At 38.3% G+C, this 22,411-nt stretch overlaps 1 protein-coding gene across 4 annotated transcripts in view; it reads right to left on the bottom strand.

Annotated features, from left to right (window-relative positions):
- Nucleotides 1–22,411, bottom strand: part of RIMS1 (regulating synaptic membrane exocytosis 1) — a 487,540-nt gene that overhangs the window by 250,562 nt on the left and 214,567 nt on the right. For 3 of the 4 annotated variants that reach the window (XM_065400580.1, XM_065400581.1, XM_065400582.1), the window contains one exon: nucleotides 17,443–18,314. In XM_065400580.1, the coding sequence (XP_065256652.1) occupies nucleotides 17,443–18,314 (872 nt within the window). Of the gene's footprint in view, nucleotides 1–17,442; nucleotides 18,315–22,411 lie in introns of those variants that run through there. The other variant, XM_065400583.1, reaches the window with a different exon arrangement.

Raw genomic sequence — 22,411 nt, 5'->3', positions numbered from 1 at the left:
TTTTTTATTACAAATATATACACTCTAAAAATGATAAACAAAACAAATAGTATTTTTTCAATTCACCTCATGTAAGTACTGAAGTGCAATCTCTTTATCGTGAAAGTGTAACTTACAAATGTAGATTTTTTTTTGGTTACATAACTGCACTCAAAAACAAAACAGTGTAAAACTTTAGAGTCTACAAGTCCACTCAGTCCTACTTCTTATTCTGCCAGTCACTAAGACAAACAAAATTGTTTACATTGATGGGAGATACTGCTACCTGCTTCTTATTTACAATGTCACCTGAAAGTGAAAACAGGCATTCACATGGCAATTTTGTAGCCGGCATTGCAAGGTATTTACATGCCAGATATGATAAACATTCGTATGGCCCTTCATGCTTCGGCCACCATTCCAGAGGACATACTTCATGCTGTTGATTCTTGTTAAAAATGTAATGCATCAATTAAATTTGTGACTGTACTCCTTGGGGAAGAACTGTATGTCTCCTGCTCTGTTTTACCTGGATTCTGGATATATTTCATGTTATAGCAGTCTCGGATGATGACCAAGCACATGTTCATTTTAAGAACACTCTCACAGCAGATTTGACAAAATGCAAAGAAGGTACCAATGTGAGATTTCTAAAAATAACTAGAGCACTCGACCTAAGGTTTAAGAATCTGAAGTGCCGTCCAAAATCTGAGAGGGATGAGGTGTGGAGGATGCTTTTAGAAGTCTAAAAAGAGCAACACTGCTTTGGATTGTTATCAAGAAGAATCCATCATCAGCATGGAAGCATGTCCTCTGAAATGGTGGTTGAAGCATGAAGGGACATATGAATCTTTAGCACATCTGGCACATAAATATCTTGCAACACCAGCTACAACAGTGCCATGCAAACGCCTGTTCTCACTTTCAGATGACACTGTAAACAAGAAGCAACAAAGAGTCCTGTGGCACCTTATAGACTAACAGACGTATTGGAGCATAAGCTTTCATGCAAGCATAAGATTGCATCCGACAAAGTGGGTACTCACCCACGAAAGCTTATGCTCCAATACGTCTGTTAGTCTATAAGGTGCCACAGGACTCTGTCACTTTTTACAGATGCAGACTAACACGGCTACCCCTCTGATACATGTAAACAAGAAGCAGCCAGCATTATCTTCTGCAAATTGTAACCAACCTTGTTTGTCTGAGTGATTGGCTGACCAAGAAATAGGACTGAGTGGACTTGTAGGCTCTAAAGTTTTACACTGTTTTGTTTTTGAGTGCAGTTTTTTTTTTGTACAAGAAGCAGCCAGCATTATCTTCTGCAAATTGTAACCAACCTTGTTTGTCTGGGTGATTGGCTGACCAAGAAATAGGACTGAGTGGACTTGTAGGCTCTAAAGTTTTACACTGTTTTGTTTTTGAGTGCAGTTTTTTTTTTGTACATAATTCTACATTTGTAAGTTCAACTTTCATGATCAAGAGACTGCACTACAGTACTTGTATGAGGTGAACTGAAAAATAAATTTTTTTGTTTTTTACAGTGCAAATATTTGTAATCAAAAATAAATATAAAGTGAGCACTGTACACTTTGTATTCTGTTTTGTAATTGAAATTAATATATTTGAAAATGTAATCCAAAACTATTTAAATAAATGGTATTCTATTGTTGTTTAACAGCGCAATTAATCGCAATTAATTTTTTAATCGCACGATTAATCGCGATTAATTTTTTTAATCACTTGACAGCCCTAATGATAACACAAAACATTCATTTTCTTTATTGTATTCTAGTTGTAGAAGCAGATAGCATAGTAAATTAAGTATGTTTTTCATTAAATGTTTGTATATTATGAATTAGGTAACACCATAAAATACGTATTTCAATCCAATTTTTGAGTTTAAGTCCATCGGGCTAGATTTTCAAAGGTGTTTAGGCACCTAAGATCCAGATAAGTGCCTAGTGGGCTTTTCAAAAGTGCCTGGGCAACTAACTCCTTTTGAAATCAATAGGAAGTTAGGTCCCTAGGCACTTTTGAAAATCCCATTAGGCACCTACCTGCATCTTTAAGCGCCTAAACACCTTTGAAAATCTGGTCCATAGTCCTTAAACAAAACTAACTTTTTCTTGCCACTGACTATATGTTTCTGTAATACTGAAGGCTTAATGATTTTCTCTTTAGCTGAACTCCCATGTAGCAAACAAGTACTATTGTACAGTTAAGCAAACCCAGGCCTGTGAATGTAATTTCCATATATGGAAGTGAGCCAATAGGAGGAATGTAACACTGTGGTAGAGTGCACATGGAGGTATGTTCCAAGACAGGCCTTATGTTTAACAACTGAAGTATGAAGATGTGCCTACATTTGCAGAGATATTATCTTTGGTAACAGAAACAGATACTTACCAGAATTGTATTGTATGATTATTTAACGTGCTAGTTGAAAATTACATTCCATAGGCTCCATCTAGTGGCTAATTTAGCTTTTTTATGGTCAAGAATATATAGACTGATGGATTAAGATAGCAAACTTCAGTACAGTTTTCTCTTTCTTTCATTGTGATATGAAGAAAAACATTCTCATCACCTAGTTTTTTTTAAAAAAAAACACACACACACACAAAAGGAAGTGTCATCTGCTAAAAACATTACTACAAAATTAAAAATAAAAGGAAAAAATGCCTAATGTTAATGAAAACATTTGGAGAGATGAAAGATCCTCAGTTTATAGATGTGTTATCAATAAAAGAACCAAGTTAACAAAAGGCTAGCTATTGAAATAACTGTATCTGGTTAAATATGGTTAAGAGTTAACTTTCAGAGCTCAGGTTTGATCCTGCAAGTTGCTCCATGTGGGAGGTCTCCTGTGCAGATGTAGAGAACTCATTGACTTCTAAAGGGATCAATGTGAGCTCAAAGGTCTGCCCATGCAGACAGAGTAGCTTGCATGATTTGGAATTCTGTATCTTCTCAGTGAACAACACTGAGACAACAGATACTTAAGTATTATGAATAATGCTTTCACCCCAACTCATTTTACATGAGATTTTTTCAAGAATAGTCCTGAGAATTTTAACTACTTTATGGTTGCTTATGCTGATATTGAGGGGGGGAAACTTTATAGTATTTTGTGCCAGATTTCTACAGATTAAACCCTGAAAATCAGTCTAAAATGAAAATGATTAAATATATAGACTAGTTAAAATCAGTATAAGTATATGTTGCATGTTTTTCCCCCGCATTACATGGCTGAAAGTTATTAATTTTTAGTCACTCATGAAAGCTGTAATGGAGAGGTAGTCAAGCATAAGCTTATGCTTATTCCCCCACCCCACCCCCAGACCTATTCCTCCCCAAGAAGACAGCTCTCTGAACTAAAACCTTCAAAACATTAAATTAGGATCACAATTTGCAAACCATCTCTATTCAGTAGTCAGACTTAAGCATGTGCTCAAGTGCTTTGCTGAATTGGGGCCTATAATAATAATTTGCTCCCACCCTGGCACTGTTCCTAAGTGAAGCATGCAGCACACATTATACTGAGATCAACACTTAACTTACTGTTCCACACTTCAAGGGACACAGTCTACTTTTCCTTGAAAGGCCAGCTTCTGATTTGGAAAGTATATCCTTGGACTCAAAAAATGGTCAAAATTAGACAATTCTCAGGGTTGACATTATCCTCCCAGAAAATAATTTGCATATAAGGGGCAGAGAAGCAAGCCACAGGCATGAAAGTAAAGTGGACTGGTGTTTAATTGTATAAACATATTAAAGGTTATGTTTACACAGAGTCAGCCAATGTAAAAAGAAAATATTCTGAATAAAACTTATCATTTGAAGATGCTGCACAGCTGGAAAGAAACGATAATAAAATATTTAATATCCAGAATCTGGAAAATGTTACTGTTTGTAAGTGTGTTCAATGTTGCTAAAATCATTGTCTCTTATAAAATATCTATAATCTTAGAACTATTTAACAACTAGAAAGTTGTTATATTAATGTTTACAGCTAGTCAAGTGAATGCGCAGAGAGAGGCATAAGTGTTCATCTTAGGGTTCTACAGTTGCCATTGAAACATAAACAGTATGTTTATCACCAGCATTTATGCTCCTACCATGACAAATGTTGACTATGAGAAATAAAAGTGACACGATGACTTAGACAAACTCATCACATCTACACTGGTGGCAGATAAACGGATTATCATGGTGGACTTTAATGCAAGAGTTGGAAGTAATGGGGCAATCTGGCAGCATGCAATCGGACAGCATGGGACTGGGAAAGAGACTAGCAATGGAACTCTGCTACTTAGTGAGTGCATCAAGCAGCAATTAGCCATCATAAATACTTTTGTCTGCCTGCCAGACAAAAAGAAGATGTCATGGATGAACCCAAGATTCAAACAACTACAACTACATCATCATCCGGGGGGAGTATAAGGTCCATCTCTTACCTCAGTTGCCTCTCTGGAAATCAGGTGGGATGGGCAGATGGACTGCACTTTATGAGAAATGTTCTTTATCATAATTAATTATTCCTATTTCTGTAGCACCCGACGACTCCAACCAGGATCCACGCTCTATTGTGGGACATGCTATATAATCATACAGGATGACATGGCCCCTACCTCAAAAAATATTACTGAGTTTCCACAACGAGTACTGAATCTGCAGCTTTTGTCTTAGCTTATGATTTTTGCCTGGTACATGCATCTATTAAATTATGCAAACGTGTAACTTGAGCCATGCCAAGAAAATATTTTCTAAATACAAAACATTAATATAAACATAAAAAATTAAAACAATAATTAAAATTGAGTCTAAAATAATAAATAAAATCAATACAATGGGCCTTCTTAAATAAAATAATAACCTGATATAAAAAGGGTCATTTTGTGTTTCAAATAGGGTGACCAGACAGCAACTGTGAAAAATCGGGACAGGGGGTGGCGGGTAACAGGCTCCTATATAAGACAAAGCCACAAATATCGGGACTGTCCCTATAAAATCGGGACATCTGGTCACCCTAGTTTCAAAGCAAAGATTTTTGACAGCCTAGGGCTTGCAGAGGCAGAGATATGGATAGTATCTGTCCTGTCTGTAAAAATCATAAATAAAAGAGCACAATGGTGCTGTACATAGGAAGCCAGAAACGTTAAACCCATTCTTATATGGGCTGTAAAACTGAAAACCAAAATCAAACAAAATCCATGCCCACACACGTAACCAGTGAAGTTAATTCAATAGTAGGATATCCACTCTTTCCCTACCTACACCTACACACACACACACACCACACACACACACAACTAACTGAGATGTCACATTATCCAGCAGTGGCCGCTGAAGTATTAAAGTGCATCAACCTCAATTTGCAACAAAGTATGTGAGAAAAACATATCCCAAAGCACTCTACTAACCACTATGGAATATATACAGGAATCATTTCATGCCCCACAAAAACAAACAAGCCAGCTCAAACCCCTCCCCCGCCCCGAATACTTTGGGATTAAACTGCTGCTCTTTCACAATACACAGCAATATTTTACAATTGTTTAGGACAGGAAGTGAAGAAGCATACCATCTTAAATTGCACCTGTACATTGGAAGGTAAGACTAAAGTTAACCAAAATGGAATTTAAAAGTACCAGAGGCTCTTTGAAAATGGTCAAGAACTTGGTTTTACATCTCATCTGAATTATGATACTTTGAATAGTATGTTGCCTGCTAATACTGTACTTTGACATTAGATAAGTACTGACAGAGTTAAGACCTGCCATCTACTTACTCATCAATCCCACTTTCTGATATACTCTGACTTTTTCCTGGAGTTCTCCCACCTAAACACGGACTGACCTTCCTTATGTAGCTTAGGAAATGAACTAGTCTGTCTCCCCATCAAGAGGTACCAAAGAGAAAATAATACATGATATTAAACAAATATATGTTAAATTACTTTTATTATTTAGTGCATTATGGACCAGATTCTATTATTAGACTTGGTATACAGTAGTTAGGATGATTATTGTCAATACACTAAATTCCTGTAATTCACAGAAACAATTACAACTCCTTCAGAAATTAATATAGTAATATACAAAAGCCCGCATCTGATTCGCTGTTATTTTGGAATAAACTCTTATTAGTTTTGAGGGTTGAGAAGGCAGACAGATGCATGTAGTATCCTGTTCCCTATACACCCAACTTCTTCCCCACATGGCATTCCACACAGGGCATTGGGACAGTGCCACATAGGTAGCTGATTCCCTCTTCTGCACAGCAGGGAAAGTTCTATGAATCGATCACCAGGAAACTGCCTAGCAAATGGCCATCAAGTCACTCAGAAAACAAATTTATACTGAAGAAGGCCAATAACTAATTTATTCTTCTCTTCTACAGGATTTTAATTTTTCCCCTCAAGAGGAACAGAAAGCTACCTGACACTGAAGAGGAAGTACAGGTTTGAATATCAGTGCCAAAACCTAAACCAGTTTTCTCCAGTGAGTGAGTTTATATACATTGTACAGACCTACTGCAGTTGTGCCGCATCAGTAAATACTGTGTATTTCTGTTCTTCTCTTTCATAGCTCATCTCTTCCTCTAAACTTGCAGATCAAAAGGATAATCATAAGACATTAGTGGCAGTTCATGGTTCTTCTACATTGTATATACAAAATGTATGTGCACTTTAGTACAGCATGTACTGAGAGGAGGGATTGACTTGTGATTATGGCACTGCACTGGAACTAAGTTATTTGGATGTTAATCCTGGCTCAAAAGTGCTGAACACCCACAGTTAGCTCCAGATTTTCAGAAAAATTAAGCTCCCATTTAGGCAACTAATGGAAATGGTCAGGTGTTCAAAAGTGCTCAACACCCAGGAGCTCCCAGTGTTCCTATGGTACCTTTTAATTCTAATTTGAGTTTAAGAGAAGCTGCTGGATGCTCAACAATTTTGAAAATCTAACCATTTTGTGTAGGACCTTAAACAAGCGGTGAGATCTTTTGAAAATCTACCACTTACACAGGTGGAAAAATGGGAGCTGTTGGATGCTGATCTTTTTTTTTTCTTAAGAATATGGCCCTTAATATCTCTATAACTCCGTTTCCCAAATGTATAACAGACATTATAATAGTTCCCTACCTCATAGGGGAATTGTGGTGATACAATCATTTTATTACGTGCTCACACACGATAGTGATGAACACCATAGAAATATCCATTAAAAAAAAAAACAATAGAAAAGCTACAGAGGGGAGATCTTGATAATACAAAAACATCTTCTGATCTTGCCAACTTCCTTTGGAATGGAGGAAAGAGAACTCACAGCTAAAAGAGTGCAAGACAACCTGTTCCCCTGTGTCTCTTTTTATGGATGAAAGTTTACATATTTTTCTCTTTTATGAGAACAGATTGTTTTTGCAAAAGTTTGCACTGGAAATGGAAGGTCACACATGATAGTTTCAAGTTATAAGTTGCAGCAGTACAGAATGACCATGCTGTTTTATATTTTTAATCACTGCATTAGAATTTAGTCACCAAAATACTTCAACACCACTGTACTGACCCCAGTGAGGTTCTCAATTACCTCCAGCCCAAGCTTATAGGTGAGTGCAAGAAGTTTATTACAGCTGCATTCAGTGGGGAGGTAATTGTTGTCATAGGTTTATATGTTAGGTATAAGGTGGCCCAAAAGCAGAGGTAAGTGGCTATTGCAGGTATCAGCTCGAGATGGAGAGACTGCACCAGCAGAGCTATAGTCTGTTAGGTGGAGCCAGTCCAGGTACCTGTCCCGGTGGCTAATGTAGACTCCAAATTACTCCCTTGTTTCAGGGAGAGGAATGACATGGATGTGTTCCTACATGCTTTGGAAATGAGGTGTGAATTGAACAAGGTGGGGAAAAGGGCATGGTATGGTACCTCACTCCTCTAGTGGCTGGGACAGAAGCCTTGGAAATTTTTACCCTTGTGGGAAGGAGGACTATAAATTCTCTGGATTCTAAAGTTTAGATCAGGGAATTAAGTTTTCTGCCAACCCTTAAAAGGGTTGATAGCAGTGTTTCCAGCCAAAAGTAAGGACATTCATGCAGCTGCGGTATATTGTATCTCTCCGCCTGCTCCAAAGACAACCATAAATGCCACCTTGTTTCCTGTATCTCCCTCCTTCTGTGATCTCTCAGCCCTTTATAGGAATCACCTGACCCCTTCCTACCTGAGACTGATAATCAAACTGGGCTGGTTGGACCTAGGCCCCTGGCCCTTAAAGGGGCAGACTCCCCCCCCCCCCCATTTACCAAATGTGTTAGCTAATACATTTTTCAAAAAAATCTTTTATCCCAATTTAGACAAGTCCAGAATGGCTTCATCTCTCCACCTTCATACACTGATGTTTTTAATTTGGACAATTTACATTGTGCAGTGTACGACATGGTTCTCTTTTGGCCCATTGATTATTTATCTATTGCATATAATGTCACAGTACTTGGAGAAATAATCTCCAGTAGGGGTTTAACTTATGTTTGGCCTATTATGGGAATCTATGTACACTTACACACACAATCTTCTGATACGTGATTCAAAAGGTTTAAGTGGGGAAATTAAATCTATCAGATCTTTTCTGCTATCAGTCCAATTAACACTCACTACATTTGCCTGAAACAAATGAACAGCCTTCTCAACCACTCTTTCTTTCAATTTGTTGAACACCCCCCCGCCCTGAACACCCTAAAAGATTGCACCAATGTTTCTGCTCACAGCACCTTCTAGCGAATGCTGGCAAAAAAGAGTGATCTTATAAGATTGACACTAATTCATTTCACTCTGCTCCTTCTAGTACCATTAGGAAGGCACTATTTTAATGAACACATGCATAAACATCCTCTATAAGATTCCTCCCCAATAGTAACTCAGAATGCAGAGGCGATGTTAAAAAATGGGAATGTATCTAAGCTGTACTTCATTTAAATCCCTATGCAGGCACAGGTTTCTTTTCACTATTTTGTAGATGACACATGACTATTGGGCATATTTTCAAATACAGATGCCTAAGATGTGTCAGCAAAATGCATGTCCAGGTAAAAATAAGTAATGAGTAAGCAAAATAAGCATTTAACACATGCAAAAACAATACATGCATGAACAATTACCTGACTACATGAACAATTTGTTTGTTTTTCTATCCATAACTGTATGGATCCAATTTAGGCCCTGTTTTTGACAAACTATATGCCGTATTTCTCCAGATTCTAAGAAAGAAATCTGGAACTTATTAAAATGCATCATATCTATGACAAGATAAAATAAATGAACTGCAGTTTAAGCTGGACACAAACCTATTAGTTCTAAATATATTCTTGTTGACTTCACAATTTTAGAATAAAATTCAGACTTGAAGCAAGCCAGTGCAACTTTTTTTTTTTTTAATCTAACCAAGATCTAAACTGGATTGTTAGTTCTTTTCCTTATGGAACCAAGCAGCAGCCATTTTCACAGTTTTAAAATCAGAGGGTGGGACTCTTATTTACATTAAAAGCTGCTTTACACTACCCTGACAATATAAAAGGGCATTAAAGTGAGAGTAAATGTAATTTATGTACACTTTAAGACCCCTTTGAATGCAAAAATGGCATAAATCAGTCTTACTGTAACAAGGAAAAAAGCCTTGTGTTTTTGACTCACAGAACGTTCCCAAGTACTCATTTCTTTCTTTTATTATTCTAGGCTATCTCCAGTGATTTCCTTTTAAAAATTCTGCCAACAAATTGACGGTAAGTTGGGATGACTTCTATAGACAAAATTAAATAATTCTTTCCAGAAATGACTTACTCCTAAATTATCAAAAACACTTCTAAAGAGAGTTTGGGGCTGCTTTGGAATGAATCTGAACCCCCGCCCCCCCCCCAAAAAATGGCAGGTATTTTCAAAATATATCCCCAAGGACAATATCTCCACTCTTTCTGCAAAGTGCTCATCTCCATCCCGTCTTCAAATTACACAACTTGAGCATTGTTCAGAATCTATATACTTATGGAGTAGTTTTCAAGAACAAAGTATAAATATTTCTAGCAAAGGCCAGCTTAATGTGTTTGTCAAGTGATACTGCCTCCTTCTTGTGATTGCGAGGAAGCCTTTTCTCTTTTAAATGGTAAAATGATTCCTCAGTTCCTCACAGCATCTCTGTGAGCAAACACACTAACCACTTGGTTTTTAACACAGGTTACAGGGGAAAATGTTTGTCAAAATATTAACATCAGATCACTAGCTTCCTTCCTCTATTTCACATCTCTCCCGGATATTTTGCAAATACAGTACTCGTCTTATTGTCATTATGTTTTAAGTTTTTTTCATAAACATTTAAAGGAGAGTACAAAAGTCTATCATGATTATACGTTCAAAATGCTTACATGTACTCTCACTCAGGTGATGATTTATGTATGTTGGCATTCATTTCTTGTTTGCATTAACTTTAATGGCTTGATTTTTTATTTGTAAGGCCATTCTAGGTTTTATTTGCATGATTTGTTATACTTTTATATCCCTGTTTATATTCTTTTGGCTCCAGATTTCTTATTGAACTCATATTTAGATGAGGTGATGAAGTCCAGAGCATTTTTGATTTACAAACCCAAGCTTTACAACTAACCTCCTTAGAAGACCAAATATGCAATATCTCTTCCAGCTTTTGAGCAAATGCTAGAGGAAAGGTTGGTAAAATTCTGTCCTGTAACAGCACTGTTCGTTAAACACACAGCCCCAGATTCTGATCTCAGTTATACTAATACAAATTAATTCTGGGGTGTTATTCCAGATTTACATTCACGTAAATATGATCCATGAGTTTTACTATAACAGTTTTATCATTTTGCTATTGATATTTCAGATTTCGATTAATTATCTCCATTGCAATTTAAAGCATAAAAATTTTGTTCATGAGTGATTATGACTCTTTGAAAGAAAAGATAGCATCTTGGTAATCTACACATACAAATGAGTAGTCAAGACTATTTCATTTTGTACTGGAACAACATTAAAGGTCTAGATATATAGATATCTAGATTAGCAGAAAATTTTTGTTCTTTTGTATAAACATGCATACTAGACTTTATTCTGATCTACTATAAATCAAGGACAACTCCACTGCAGTCAGTGGAGTTATGCTAGTATAAAACCAGAGTAGTTATTACCATACAAAGTACAGGCTGTTACCCCATCATGATTAACCAAAACCAACTCAGGAGCCACACTTGACAGCATCAGCTGGGCTACCGAAAAATGGTGTGAATGAATGAATCCCGAGAACAACTGCAAGTGGGCAACTATACAATGAATCAAATGCAACAGTCAGAATAAACAACCAAATCTCAGATACCTGCCCAGCCCACTATTGGAACTTCACGACAACAATGATAAATAATAATAATACCTGATCACATCATCCTACTTGTCAATAATGTAGGACAGCAATATTAAATCAAGAGATATACATTAGATATATATCAAATGCAAACTTGTTTTATTCACTGAGTGACAAATTGTAGTTATCAATGACCATTTACCAAATCTGAATATTGAATACTTACAGTCCTCGGAATCAGGTAGAGATCTTTGCAGTTTGGGAGGTAGTGGAGGGAAAGAGCTAAGCAACACTATGGCTCTGGCTCTGGGGATAGGGAAGGAAAAGGGCGCCACTGACCATTTTGACTAGCCAAAAATAATTTTCAGAATTAGATTTGCATGATGACTGAAAAAATCTCTGGATTTGCATGCAAACAGATTGCAAGGTAGTGAACTATTCAGTCCTTTGATACAACAGATTAACAGTGATAAGTAAAATCTTAATTTTAATCTCACTTTTAAATGCTGAAAAAACATGCCGTAGTAAAGTGATCATCGTCAAAAACTTGGTTTAATTTTAGATAAATAGGTTAGATAAATAGGTTACTAAAGTGTTTGCTATATTCTCTATGCTTATTAAAGAGAACCCCTAGGACAGGAGTGGCCAACCTGTGGCTACGGAGCCACATGCAGCTCTTCAGAAGTGAATATGCGGCTCCTTGTATAGGCACCGACTCTGGGGCTGAAGCTACAGGCACCAACATTCCAATGTGCTGGGGGGTGCTCACTGCTCAACTCCTGGCTCTGCCAGGGGCCCTGTCCCCACTCTACCCCTTCCCATGCCCTCCCCTGAGCCTGCCATGCCCTTGCTCCTCCCTCTCCCCCCCCGAGAGCCTCCTGCACGCCACGAAACAGCTGATCAGGAGGTGCGGGGAAGGAGGGGGAGGCGCTGATCAGCAGGGCTGCCAATGGGCAGGAGGCGTTGGGAGTGGAGGAGGGGGAGCTGATGTGGGGCTGCTGACGTATTACTGTGGCTCTTTGGCAATGTACATTGGTAAATTCCGGCTCCTTCTCAGGCTCAGGTTGGCCACCCCTGCCCTAGGAGGTACTACAGATACTGAGGTAACTATGGGCCAAATCCTCTAGTGCTGATAACTGGCACAGCTTCACTGATTACACTGATTCACTTCAGACCAGAGAGAATTTGGCTCCATGTATATTTTTCTAAGGTACTTGCTAAGATTTTAAAGGTGATCACACTGTTATTTATTCTTAATACCATGGATCTAGTCTACAAAAAAGATCAAAATACAAAATCACATTAATTTTATTAAATTACCAAAATGTAGAACACTAAATCCAGTGCCCCGCAGAAACTGGACTGAACAATGGCAGTCCTCCTCACAAGGAAGGGTTCTAGTGGCCTGTGAATGCCAAGGTGTTACGTAGTGGTTAGACCAGTCTTTTGGCTCTGCTACAACAATCCAGCACTGCCTAGGAAAGCCAACCAATTCTATTCTATTCTCCTTCTGATACTGCATCCCATCATGGTGGTATCTGGATCAGAGAATACTAGTATAGGAATTATATTTGTTAAATGTTCCCAATGCTACACAGTTTGGTGTTAATCCCAAATGTAACAATGGATACACTGTCATAGCAATATAGGGTTTGAAAAGCTAGAGGGCCTGTTAGTTATGCTTTAGACATTTTTAACCTTTGCAAATAAACTGGCCTTGAAGTGCCACAAACTGAAGGGCCCTGCCTAAGGAATCACCATAAGGTACATCCAAAGAATTTGCTTGAAAATTTGTTAAGACAACAGCAAAATTAGCAATATACATTTATCGCTGATGTTTAAGTGAAAAGGTTTAATTGCTTGGTTTAAGCATCACTTCAGCAATCCAGCTTTGAGGGAATTGATTTAACAAACATATTCTATGGAACAGAAACTAATACTCAAGAGTGTGTGTGTGCGTGTGCACGCTCGCATGCATGTACATACACATATTTTTAAATCTTATGCTGCACAAATAACTAAAGATTCCCTCTCTGGAAGATTCAGTGTTAAAGACAAGCTAAAATCAATGACCAAAAGACCCCCTATTTTTGAGAATACTTGTATCCAGATCTACATCTTTCTACATCTGTCTGGCACTTCTCTTTATAATTTATAAGTGATGGACCCAAAATTTGGATCTGGAACTTGGGGGAAGTTTGATCCTGATGCAAAGTTTGCAGCTTAAACCCATTTTTATTTTTTATTTTTTTATTCATGATTATTTTTTAAATAAGCAAAAGGGACCTAACTTTTTGTTTGCCTCTTCACTTTTATTTATAAAGTAATATGACACATTTTTCAATTTTTAGAAGTAGAATCTTTGAACATGGACAAACATCAGATTAAATATGGTGAATAGGCACATATAATAATTCAATAATACAAATGAGTTTTTGGTGGATGCATCAAGTGTAACACACACTTCATAAAGTTCAATGAACAAGCAAAAGTATTCTTCAGCTTTTGCTGGAATTGTCCTTGGCCTCTTCATTTTCTCCTTCTGCACCCTGCTTGTAGAGGCTCTTCTCCACAAGCACAGCTTTAACAACCATTCCTATGCTGATGAGTCACAAATCTGCCTCTCTCTTTACTGACAAGCTTTCTCCTCCTTCATCCAATGTAGTATCTCTCTTTCTGACATCTTTTATAGATGTCCAGTCATTATCTTAAACACAGCATAGCCAAAACTGAGCTCTTGATCTGCCCCCGAAGCTCTCCTCTATCCTTCCTTTCTCTGTCCCTGTGGACAACACCACCATCCTTCAAGTCACATAGGCCACGAACCCTGTGTCCATCTTTGACTCAGCCCTATCACCGGAGTCATATATTCAGACCATTGCTAAGTCTTGCTGCTTTTTCTTACATATCTCTATAAACTGGATTTTCTTCTCTGTCTACACAATAAAAGCTCTTATCCAAGCCGCCATTATTTCATGCCTTAACTATGGCAACCTCCTCTTTACAGAACTTAACTACTACACCCTTGCTCTCCTAAAATATGTTCAGAATGCTGCTGTTAAAATCAGCTTCTTGGTTCATCATTCTGATCACATCATCTCCTCTTTGGGTCCCTCCACTGCCTCCCCCTTCACCTCTGCATCTAATATAAGCTCTTTTAAAGCCCCTACTCTACCAGGCTGATCTAGTAAGCTATTGTGAGTTGACACCTGCCTCACTCTGGTAGAATTCCCAGCCCTTACTACCTACTTGTCAGCATCTACCTTAAACACCTCCATGCTTTCTCTGACCTTGCCGTTTATGCATGGAAAATATCTCCCTGATAAAATCCAAACAGCTACTTTCTCATCCTCCTTCAAATCCCTCTCGAAGACTCACTTCTGCTATGATGCCTAAAAACCCTATCTTGCTGATCATAAAAAGCCAGGTGAAAAGTTGTGACTATTCACACCTCTTTCATTTTTTCCCTTTCCCTACTCCCTTCCTCTCTAATCCTGCCCCCACTTAAAAAAATACAATAAAGTATAAGTTTTTAACAAATTCATTAAATTGACAGATTAATTTGCTTGTATTTTCTATTCCCATCGCTAACAATCTATTTAAATGACTTGAGTCAATACTTGCATGTGATGTGAGTCACTTGATTGACTGTAGATTTCTATAGGTGAAGCCATTTTGTATTTTAATCATGGCTCTTATCACCATTCTGAAAAGCCATAAATTACATGTCAGTTAACATTAAAGTTTCTCCAGTTTTGAGGCAATTCAATCATCACACCACCTTATTCCCGGACTTCCCCTACTGAAGACCTACATAATTTTGCCTTACTGAATATGTTACAATGCTTGTGAGACAAGGTGGGTGAGGTAATATCTTTTATTGGACCAATTTCTGTTGGTGAAAGAGACAACCTTTCAAGCTATGCAGAGCTTTTCCTCAAGTCTGGGAAGTGTACTCCGAGCATCACAGCCAATCAGATGGCTTAGCATAAGGGTATGTCTACACTGGAAACTTCAAAGTGCTGCTGCGGGAATGCTCTCGTGGCAGCGCTTTGAAGTGTGAGTGTGGTCGCGCCCCTGGTAATCCACCTCCACGAGGGGATTAGCTCCAAGCGCTCGGAGCCTGTCTACACTAGTGCTTTAAAGCGCTCAGACTTGCTGTGCTTGGGGGGTGATTTTTCACACCCCTGAGCCAGCAAGTTAGAGCGCTATAAAATGTAAGTGTAGACGAGCCCTAAGTTTAGCACATATTTTAAGGTACCATTCAAGAATATATGCTAAACTAGCTGCTTGACCCTTTTTTAGCTGTGATACTCTGAGTACCTTTCCCAGATCTGAGGAAAAGATCTGTGTAGCTCAAAAGCTTGTATCTCACCAACAGAAGTTGGTCCAATAAAATATATCACCTCACCCACCTTGTCTCTCTAATATCCTGGGACCGACACGGCTACAACAACATTACAACGCTTGTCCTATTTTTCCAGAAGTTATAAAATTTTATGCATAATTACAAGTTTAAAATTTTTTCCTGTATATAATACTTTACATCAGGGGTCGGCAACCTCTGGCACGCGGCTGTACTGGCCGCGGCTTCCTGCCGCCCCCATTGGCCTGGGACGGCGAACCGTGGCCACTGGGAGCCGTGATCGGCCGAACCTGCCAACGCGGCAGGTAAACATACTGGCCCAGGCCGCCAGGGTGCTTACCCTGGCGAGCCGTGTGCCAGAGGTTGCCGACCCCTGCTTTACATAATCCTTCTTTCTTTACTTAATGTGGGAAAAAAGGTAACTAAAACCACATATTCCCAAAGATATAGCTTCTAAACATATATACCATGATAAAATTAGCCTGTAGATTTTCTTTAACTCCTGTCTGAGACTGAGACATTGGGGAAAATATGATCTATAACTGATTAAAAAGGCAAATGGCAAGTATTTAATACAGAAAAACAAATGGCATTATGAAAGGTGAAGGATGGAGGGGTGTCCTGTTTTATCTCCATAAAATGAGCATGTGAGGGATATCAGAAGGAAAAGCATGTCACGTAAACACACACAAACAGATGTAGAGATTAACACATTGGAATCAAGCATGTGTTCAGGAAACAACGTCAAGACATAAAAGTCAATGCAGACAACCCATTGACATTGTGACTGTAAAACACCCACAGGCAACTTCAAAATGACAAAAACAAATAATTAAGCAGTTTAAAAAGCCAAATACTACCTCTAGAGGTCCTCACAGAGTCCCATTAATGCAATTTAAAGACAAGTTGTGGTAACAATGAGATAGAGTCAGCACTTTGTCACAGCCTTTTCCGATTATTCCTACTACTAGTAGTTCACCATTCATGTATTTCTACTCGTGTTAATTTTTTAATCAAGCAGAAACACTTTATTAAAAAGCACAAAATGTACTGCTCATTAGTGCTCAGTGTTACCATAAATTGATAAAGGAAAATTGAAATGACAGGATGAAAACATTTTTTGTTTAGTTCTGGAGCATATTCACTAAAGAGACAAAATTTGGCAACCCCCTTATTTTTCCCCCAAATAATATGTCCACCCATAAATATTTTATCACTCTTGAGAGTGTATTATGGCAGATTCTTGATATTTTATTAAAGTTAATAGAATTTTGTTCATTCTTATTCTGAGATTAACCAAGATGTTTTGTGAAGATCTCACATTTTATTATGATGAGTTCTGAATGTTTGTGGAACTAATTTTTCATGCCATTTGTTCCATTCACTGAAAACCATTTCACATTTTGAAAAATAAGATGAAGTGGTAAGTAAAGGGGAACAGAAACCGCCGAGAAGAGTATAAACCAAAAGCCCTCAGCTTGTAATTGTTACATGAAAGAGGAGAGGGAAAGAGGGAGAAAAATCACTAGCTGATGTTAACTTTGGACTATCTCAACTCAGAATGCAAAAGAAAAAAAGTTATACACCCAGTTCAATGGGTATATTCAACCTCTCCCAGGTGAAAATGCTATGTAAAAAAAAGTAAGGGGGAAACAAGAGAAAGATGAAGGTGACAGCAGAATATGTACAAAATATTTTTCACACACAACATATGTATAATATATGTAAAGCTCTTACCTTTTTCACTAACACTTTCACTTTCTATTTCCACATCTTCACAGCTAGTATATTCTGGTGTTGATGCCCCTTCTTCTTCTGAGCTACTGACCGACATCTGCCTTTTCTTTCCACCTCTTTTTGATCTATGAGGCTTTGGAGGGGATGGCCGCACTGATTCTGATTGATCAGAACTAAGGGAATCATTCCTTAGCATGGTCTCCATTTTCTCCCGCTTTGCTTTTCGCATGAGAATAGCAGAGCTAGGATCAAGGCGACTTTGTTTTTTAAAGGAATCATGGTTCTTGGATTCTAGGTGTTCTGTAGGAACTGGACTATGTCTGGGAGTTGGTGGACTATGATTAGCTAATTGTTTAGAAACAGAAATTCTTACATCACCTGGTCTTTCTATAGAGTATGATCTCTGAGTTTCCATAAGAGATTTTCTGTCCTGAGTTCCCTGTAACTGTGAGCGTTTTCCTAATTTATTCTCAGGTACCTCTGCTTCCTCCACTTCTGTATGTGCCAAAGCTACATCACTGTGTCTTCTTTCATGCCGTGCTTTAGAAAATTTTACTTGCATACGCATCTGTTGTTCCTCAGGATGTGGCTTCACAGGATACCTTGCCAGATTTGGGTCACTCCTATACCGAGTGTGATACTCATCTTCTTTCCTTTGTTTTTCCTCATCAGCTACCTTGCCTTCCTCGGGTTTTTCTGGCAAGTCTGGGTAGTCCTGTGACCTTCCTTTCTCCAGCCTTCTACTTTCATGCCTTTCTTTACGTTCCCTGTCGTCTGCTTGTCCTTGTTGAAGTGAAGACTTTGGCACACGTTTACGCTCGCTTTTTAGACCTACTTTTCCATTTTGTTCTGAAATCAATGCTGTCTTCTTCCTACCATGGAAAGAAGTAAAACAATGTGACAAATCTAACAATAAAAAAAGCAAACAGTGGAGCCAAAGGGTACTTGGTCTGTCTAAACTGTAGTTTAGAAAAAGTTAAGTACACTGTGGAAAAGAACATAGAAAGATATTTCACCTACTAACAACTTGTCTTTTCAACATTGTTTTCTTCCCTTTCCAAGAGGAAATTATTCCCAGAGTGAAAACTATAAAGTTTTACATTCTATAACCTATAACTGATGCATAAACTCATAAAGAATGTTAATATAACATGGCTGAACAAACAAAGCAATCATTTACAAAAAAAATAAAAACCATTTACAAAAAAAATAAAATAATGTATCATTGCTGGAATTGCAGCAGGATAATAGAGTGATGGCATATTTTTCTTACCCATTTTTTAAGTCAGCAGCTGAGGGGGATGGTCTGGCATGACCACCTATCCACATCCCATTTCAAGCACATCAGCATTATATATGTAAACACCATGAAATGGGAGATCTTTCATGTATGCAGTGACATAAAGAGAATCAATATGCATATGTGAAAAAGTACAACGGAAGGAGTCTATCCAGAGACAATATTTGATCTATCTTGCTTTATTTTACTTAACCCTAAAGAAAACAAGTACCCATTTCACATAAATCTACAGATTAAGAAAATCAAAATAGGCCTTTTGGATTAGTGGAATTTCCATTTTTGGAAATGGGAAAGTACAACACATTTTAATGCATTACTTTATATAGCCCGAATGTACAATGAAACTACCTGAAAATTATGCTTTTTTATTTCAGGATATTTCAGTCCTAGTCCTTCTTCACTTGGCAAACAGGAGTTGGATTTCTGATTCAAACGTATTTCTTCTTGGATCTCCCAATCTTTGTCCGCAATCATAATGGATTTACCATTTTTTATTGTACCCTATATAAATCCAGGATGCATACTTTGGAAAACATTTTGGAAAGTCTGTGTCTGGAAAAGTCTATGTGAATACCCAATAAATCTGTCCTGGGACCACCATCTCAAGAAGAGGAAAGAACTAGTACAACACTGTGGCAAATGGCCGACACTACTATGGGGGTCCCATGCTTTCCCTTCATGTGATGGGTCAGGACGCCACCTCTTTCCCCTATTCTTGGGCTTCCTGCCCTCTCTCCCCTTGGGCAGTGTTTCTCTTGGTCCTCTGCGCCTGGGGAGTCCCTCTGCTCTGCTTGAGCAGGGTTTCCCTTCCCCTGGTATTCTGATCCTCTGGTCAACAACAGTACTCCTCCAAACTACAGTCAGCTCTCCTGCCATCTGACTGAAGCAGGGGGGGTTTATTAAGTTTCTGGTGGGGCCTTAATTGGCTCCAGGTGCTCTAATTAACCTGTAGTAACCTCTCCTCAGTCCACAGGGAATAAGGCTCTGATCATCCTGGGGCTTATATACCTCAAATCTATCACTCTCCTGCTGCCCTCTGTCCCTGCCTTACCACAAGACATAGCATGCTTGAAGGGAATGATGATCAGAATGATTTATGATATATTATACATATGGCACTCAAAATATTCATGATGCTTTATAGGTATATAATAAAAGAGAATATAAACTCTAGAAGACAGGTACCCACGTGTCTCATTCCACAATCCTTACTTGCATCTAGTAACACTTACTGACAAATAGTCCCACTGACTTCTTCCAAGTTTTAATAGGATAACTCAGACACAAAAACTGGAAGAAAGGCAACATTTTAAAATGTCATAACCTTTAGCAATTTAGTCCTATTATATTCCCATCTGCCCCCTTGCTTTCTATGTATTTTTCTCTTATTAGAAAGTGTAAATTATATATAACCATATGATTCACTAACTTCTCCCCTTTTTCCTTCCTCTAAATCTACTATGTTCACCAACTGCTTTACAGTCCAATTATATATTACCTTCAACACCCACTTCCTGACACTGACTCCAACATAATACTCTCATCTTCCCTCACTGCTTACCATATGACAATTCTCTCTCCCCTTAGCAGATAAACAGGTCTTAGAATGTTGGTTCAGCAGACATCAGAAAAGAAACTACTGTTCCCACTGTCCCCCTCCCCCTCCATCTTAAATCTTGATGGGGAAGGGTGGGAGCAGGGAACAGGCACAGCTAGGAGGTGTTACTGGGGCTTCTCCCCTAAATGGCTGAGTGGATACCCTTGCAAGGACTAGTGGCCTAGACTGCTACAACTCTATAGTCCTCTTCAGAGACTTCAAGGCCCACTTTCACACCCCAGCTCCACCGCACTGTTGCTACTGTCTCTCTATGCATGTGTATTGAGATAACATTTCCAGCTGTTGGGTCTTCCAAAAAACATAAAAAGCTGGTATGACTAGACAGCACAAGCCTTCTTGGAAGCAGAGATATTTGAGGTAAAAAACAGAATTGCTGTCAGCTCCAAGGAGCATTTATTAATTGGATCAGTGTTTAAAAGCATGTAAGAATAGATCTGCTACGATAATTTGGATCTGGATGGCCTACTCCAGTTGCGAGCTCTGTTGGTAGAAAGTGGGTGAAGTTCATAAAACATTACAATAACCTGTAACAATTAATGCTGATAGAAACAGGTACAAAAGGGAGACTGAAAGACTGGATTAGTTCAAACAAAAAGGGCTACAAATGTGACAAGGACTGTGATAAGGTTGTGATGAACAGAGAAGTAAAGAATTAAACTGGAAATTAATGGACCAAAAGTGGTATGTCAGAAATTAGATCTAACTGGTGGACACAATAATGAAGGGACAGCCTACTCCCTCTATCATCCCTTTTTGGGGCCCCTAAAAAGAGACACTGGGGACCAAAAGGGCAGAACAGACCCCTGGAGAAAGGTTGACAGGCCTCTGCCTTGCTCCAAAGACTATCATTCTTTGGTAAGCCTTGATCATCAGGACATTTAGACTAGTGAACTGATGAGGATACCTGACCATCAGCACTGGACCAACAATGAACTGGATACACACAAAACGCCATTCTGTTGTTCCCACTATCTTCCTCCTGTCTTATCACTTTCTCTCTCAATCTTGAGACCAACAATACAGCATGACACCAGCAAAATGACATGAGACTACCCACTACCCACCCCGATCTGCCCAATCTGACAAAAATCAGTGAAGAAGAGGGACCTGACCAGATGAGTGAGACAACATCCTGGACTAGGAAGGCAAGCCAATATCGAGAGCAACTGCTATTGTGGCTGGTGAACTGCCAGCCCAGAGCATCCATCTGTGACTGACCACCTTGTATCATAAGAACTTAAACAAAAAGCCTGTATACCTCCACCTGTACTCTCCTATCTCTTCTCCTTTCTCTTTTGTGTCTGTTCATTTTGTCAAAAGCAGGAAAAGTAATCACCATCCATAGAGGTCAACTCATACTTAAACAACAGAACTAACCTTTTTTCCCCATTAAGAAGAATTACTTGATGAAATAAGAGACTCTAACCAATATCCTCCCTTTGAAAAAGGGATGCTGCTAAGTTTTGATTAAGTTTGTTTTGCATAACCACTGAATTTCAATTTCAAAATGCTTTATGCTTTGTTTTCAATTCTTTTTCATTCCTTTTTCATTTGTGTATCCTCATCAATACATTTCCAAACACTGGCATAAATTTTCTAGTGTATTTGCCATGGGACTAAGGAGGTCAACATCTCTGTATTCAAAATCCCAAACCCCGCTTAACTGTTTAATGTTATACAGTGAGTAACAATATCATATTAACAACTTTTACTTTCTGGGCCCTTTTATTCCATCAAAATTAACACATATATGGTATCCCTGGGTGGGCTTCACATATCCCCTTCTCCCTTCCCCCCCATCACAAATTGTGGACTTGTCATCTGCCAATCCAAACCAAAAATTGTAGGAACACATTTTTCCTGGTCTACACTGTGTAATTGGCATCAAAAGGATTAATAATATCAAAATCTGGATACTTCTATTGTATGCTGCTGCTATTATCTACGTAATACAAAATTTATTTTAAAATCCTTGAATATGTTAAGCTTGCAAAACAAAGATAGCTTTCTTGTTTTAAAAAAGGGAAACTTTAATCATTCTATTTTAAACT

The sequence above is a fragment of the Emys orbicularis genome, chromosome 3 (genome assembly GCF_028017835.1).
Source record: "Emys orbicularis isolate rEmyOrb1 chromosome 3, rEmyOrb1.hap1, whole genome shotgun sequence".
Classification (NCBI taxonomy): Eukaryota; Metazoa; Chordata; order Testudines; family Emydidae; genus Emys; species Emys orbicularis.
This window is presented reverse-complemented; position numbering and strand designations above follow the sequence as displayed.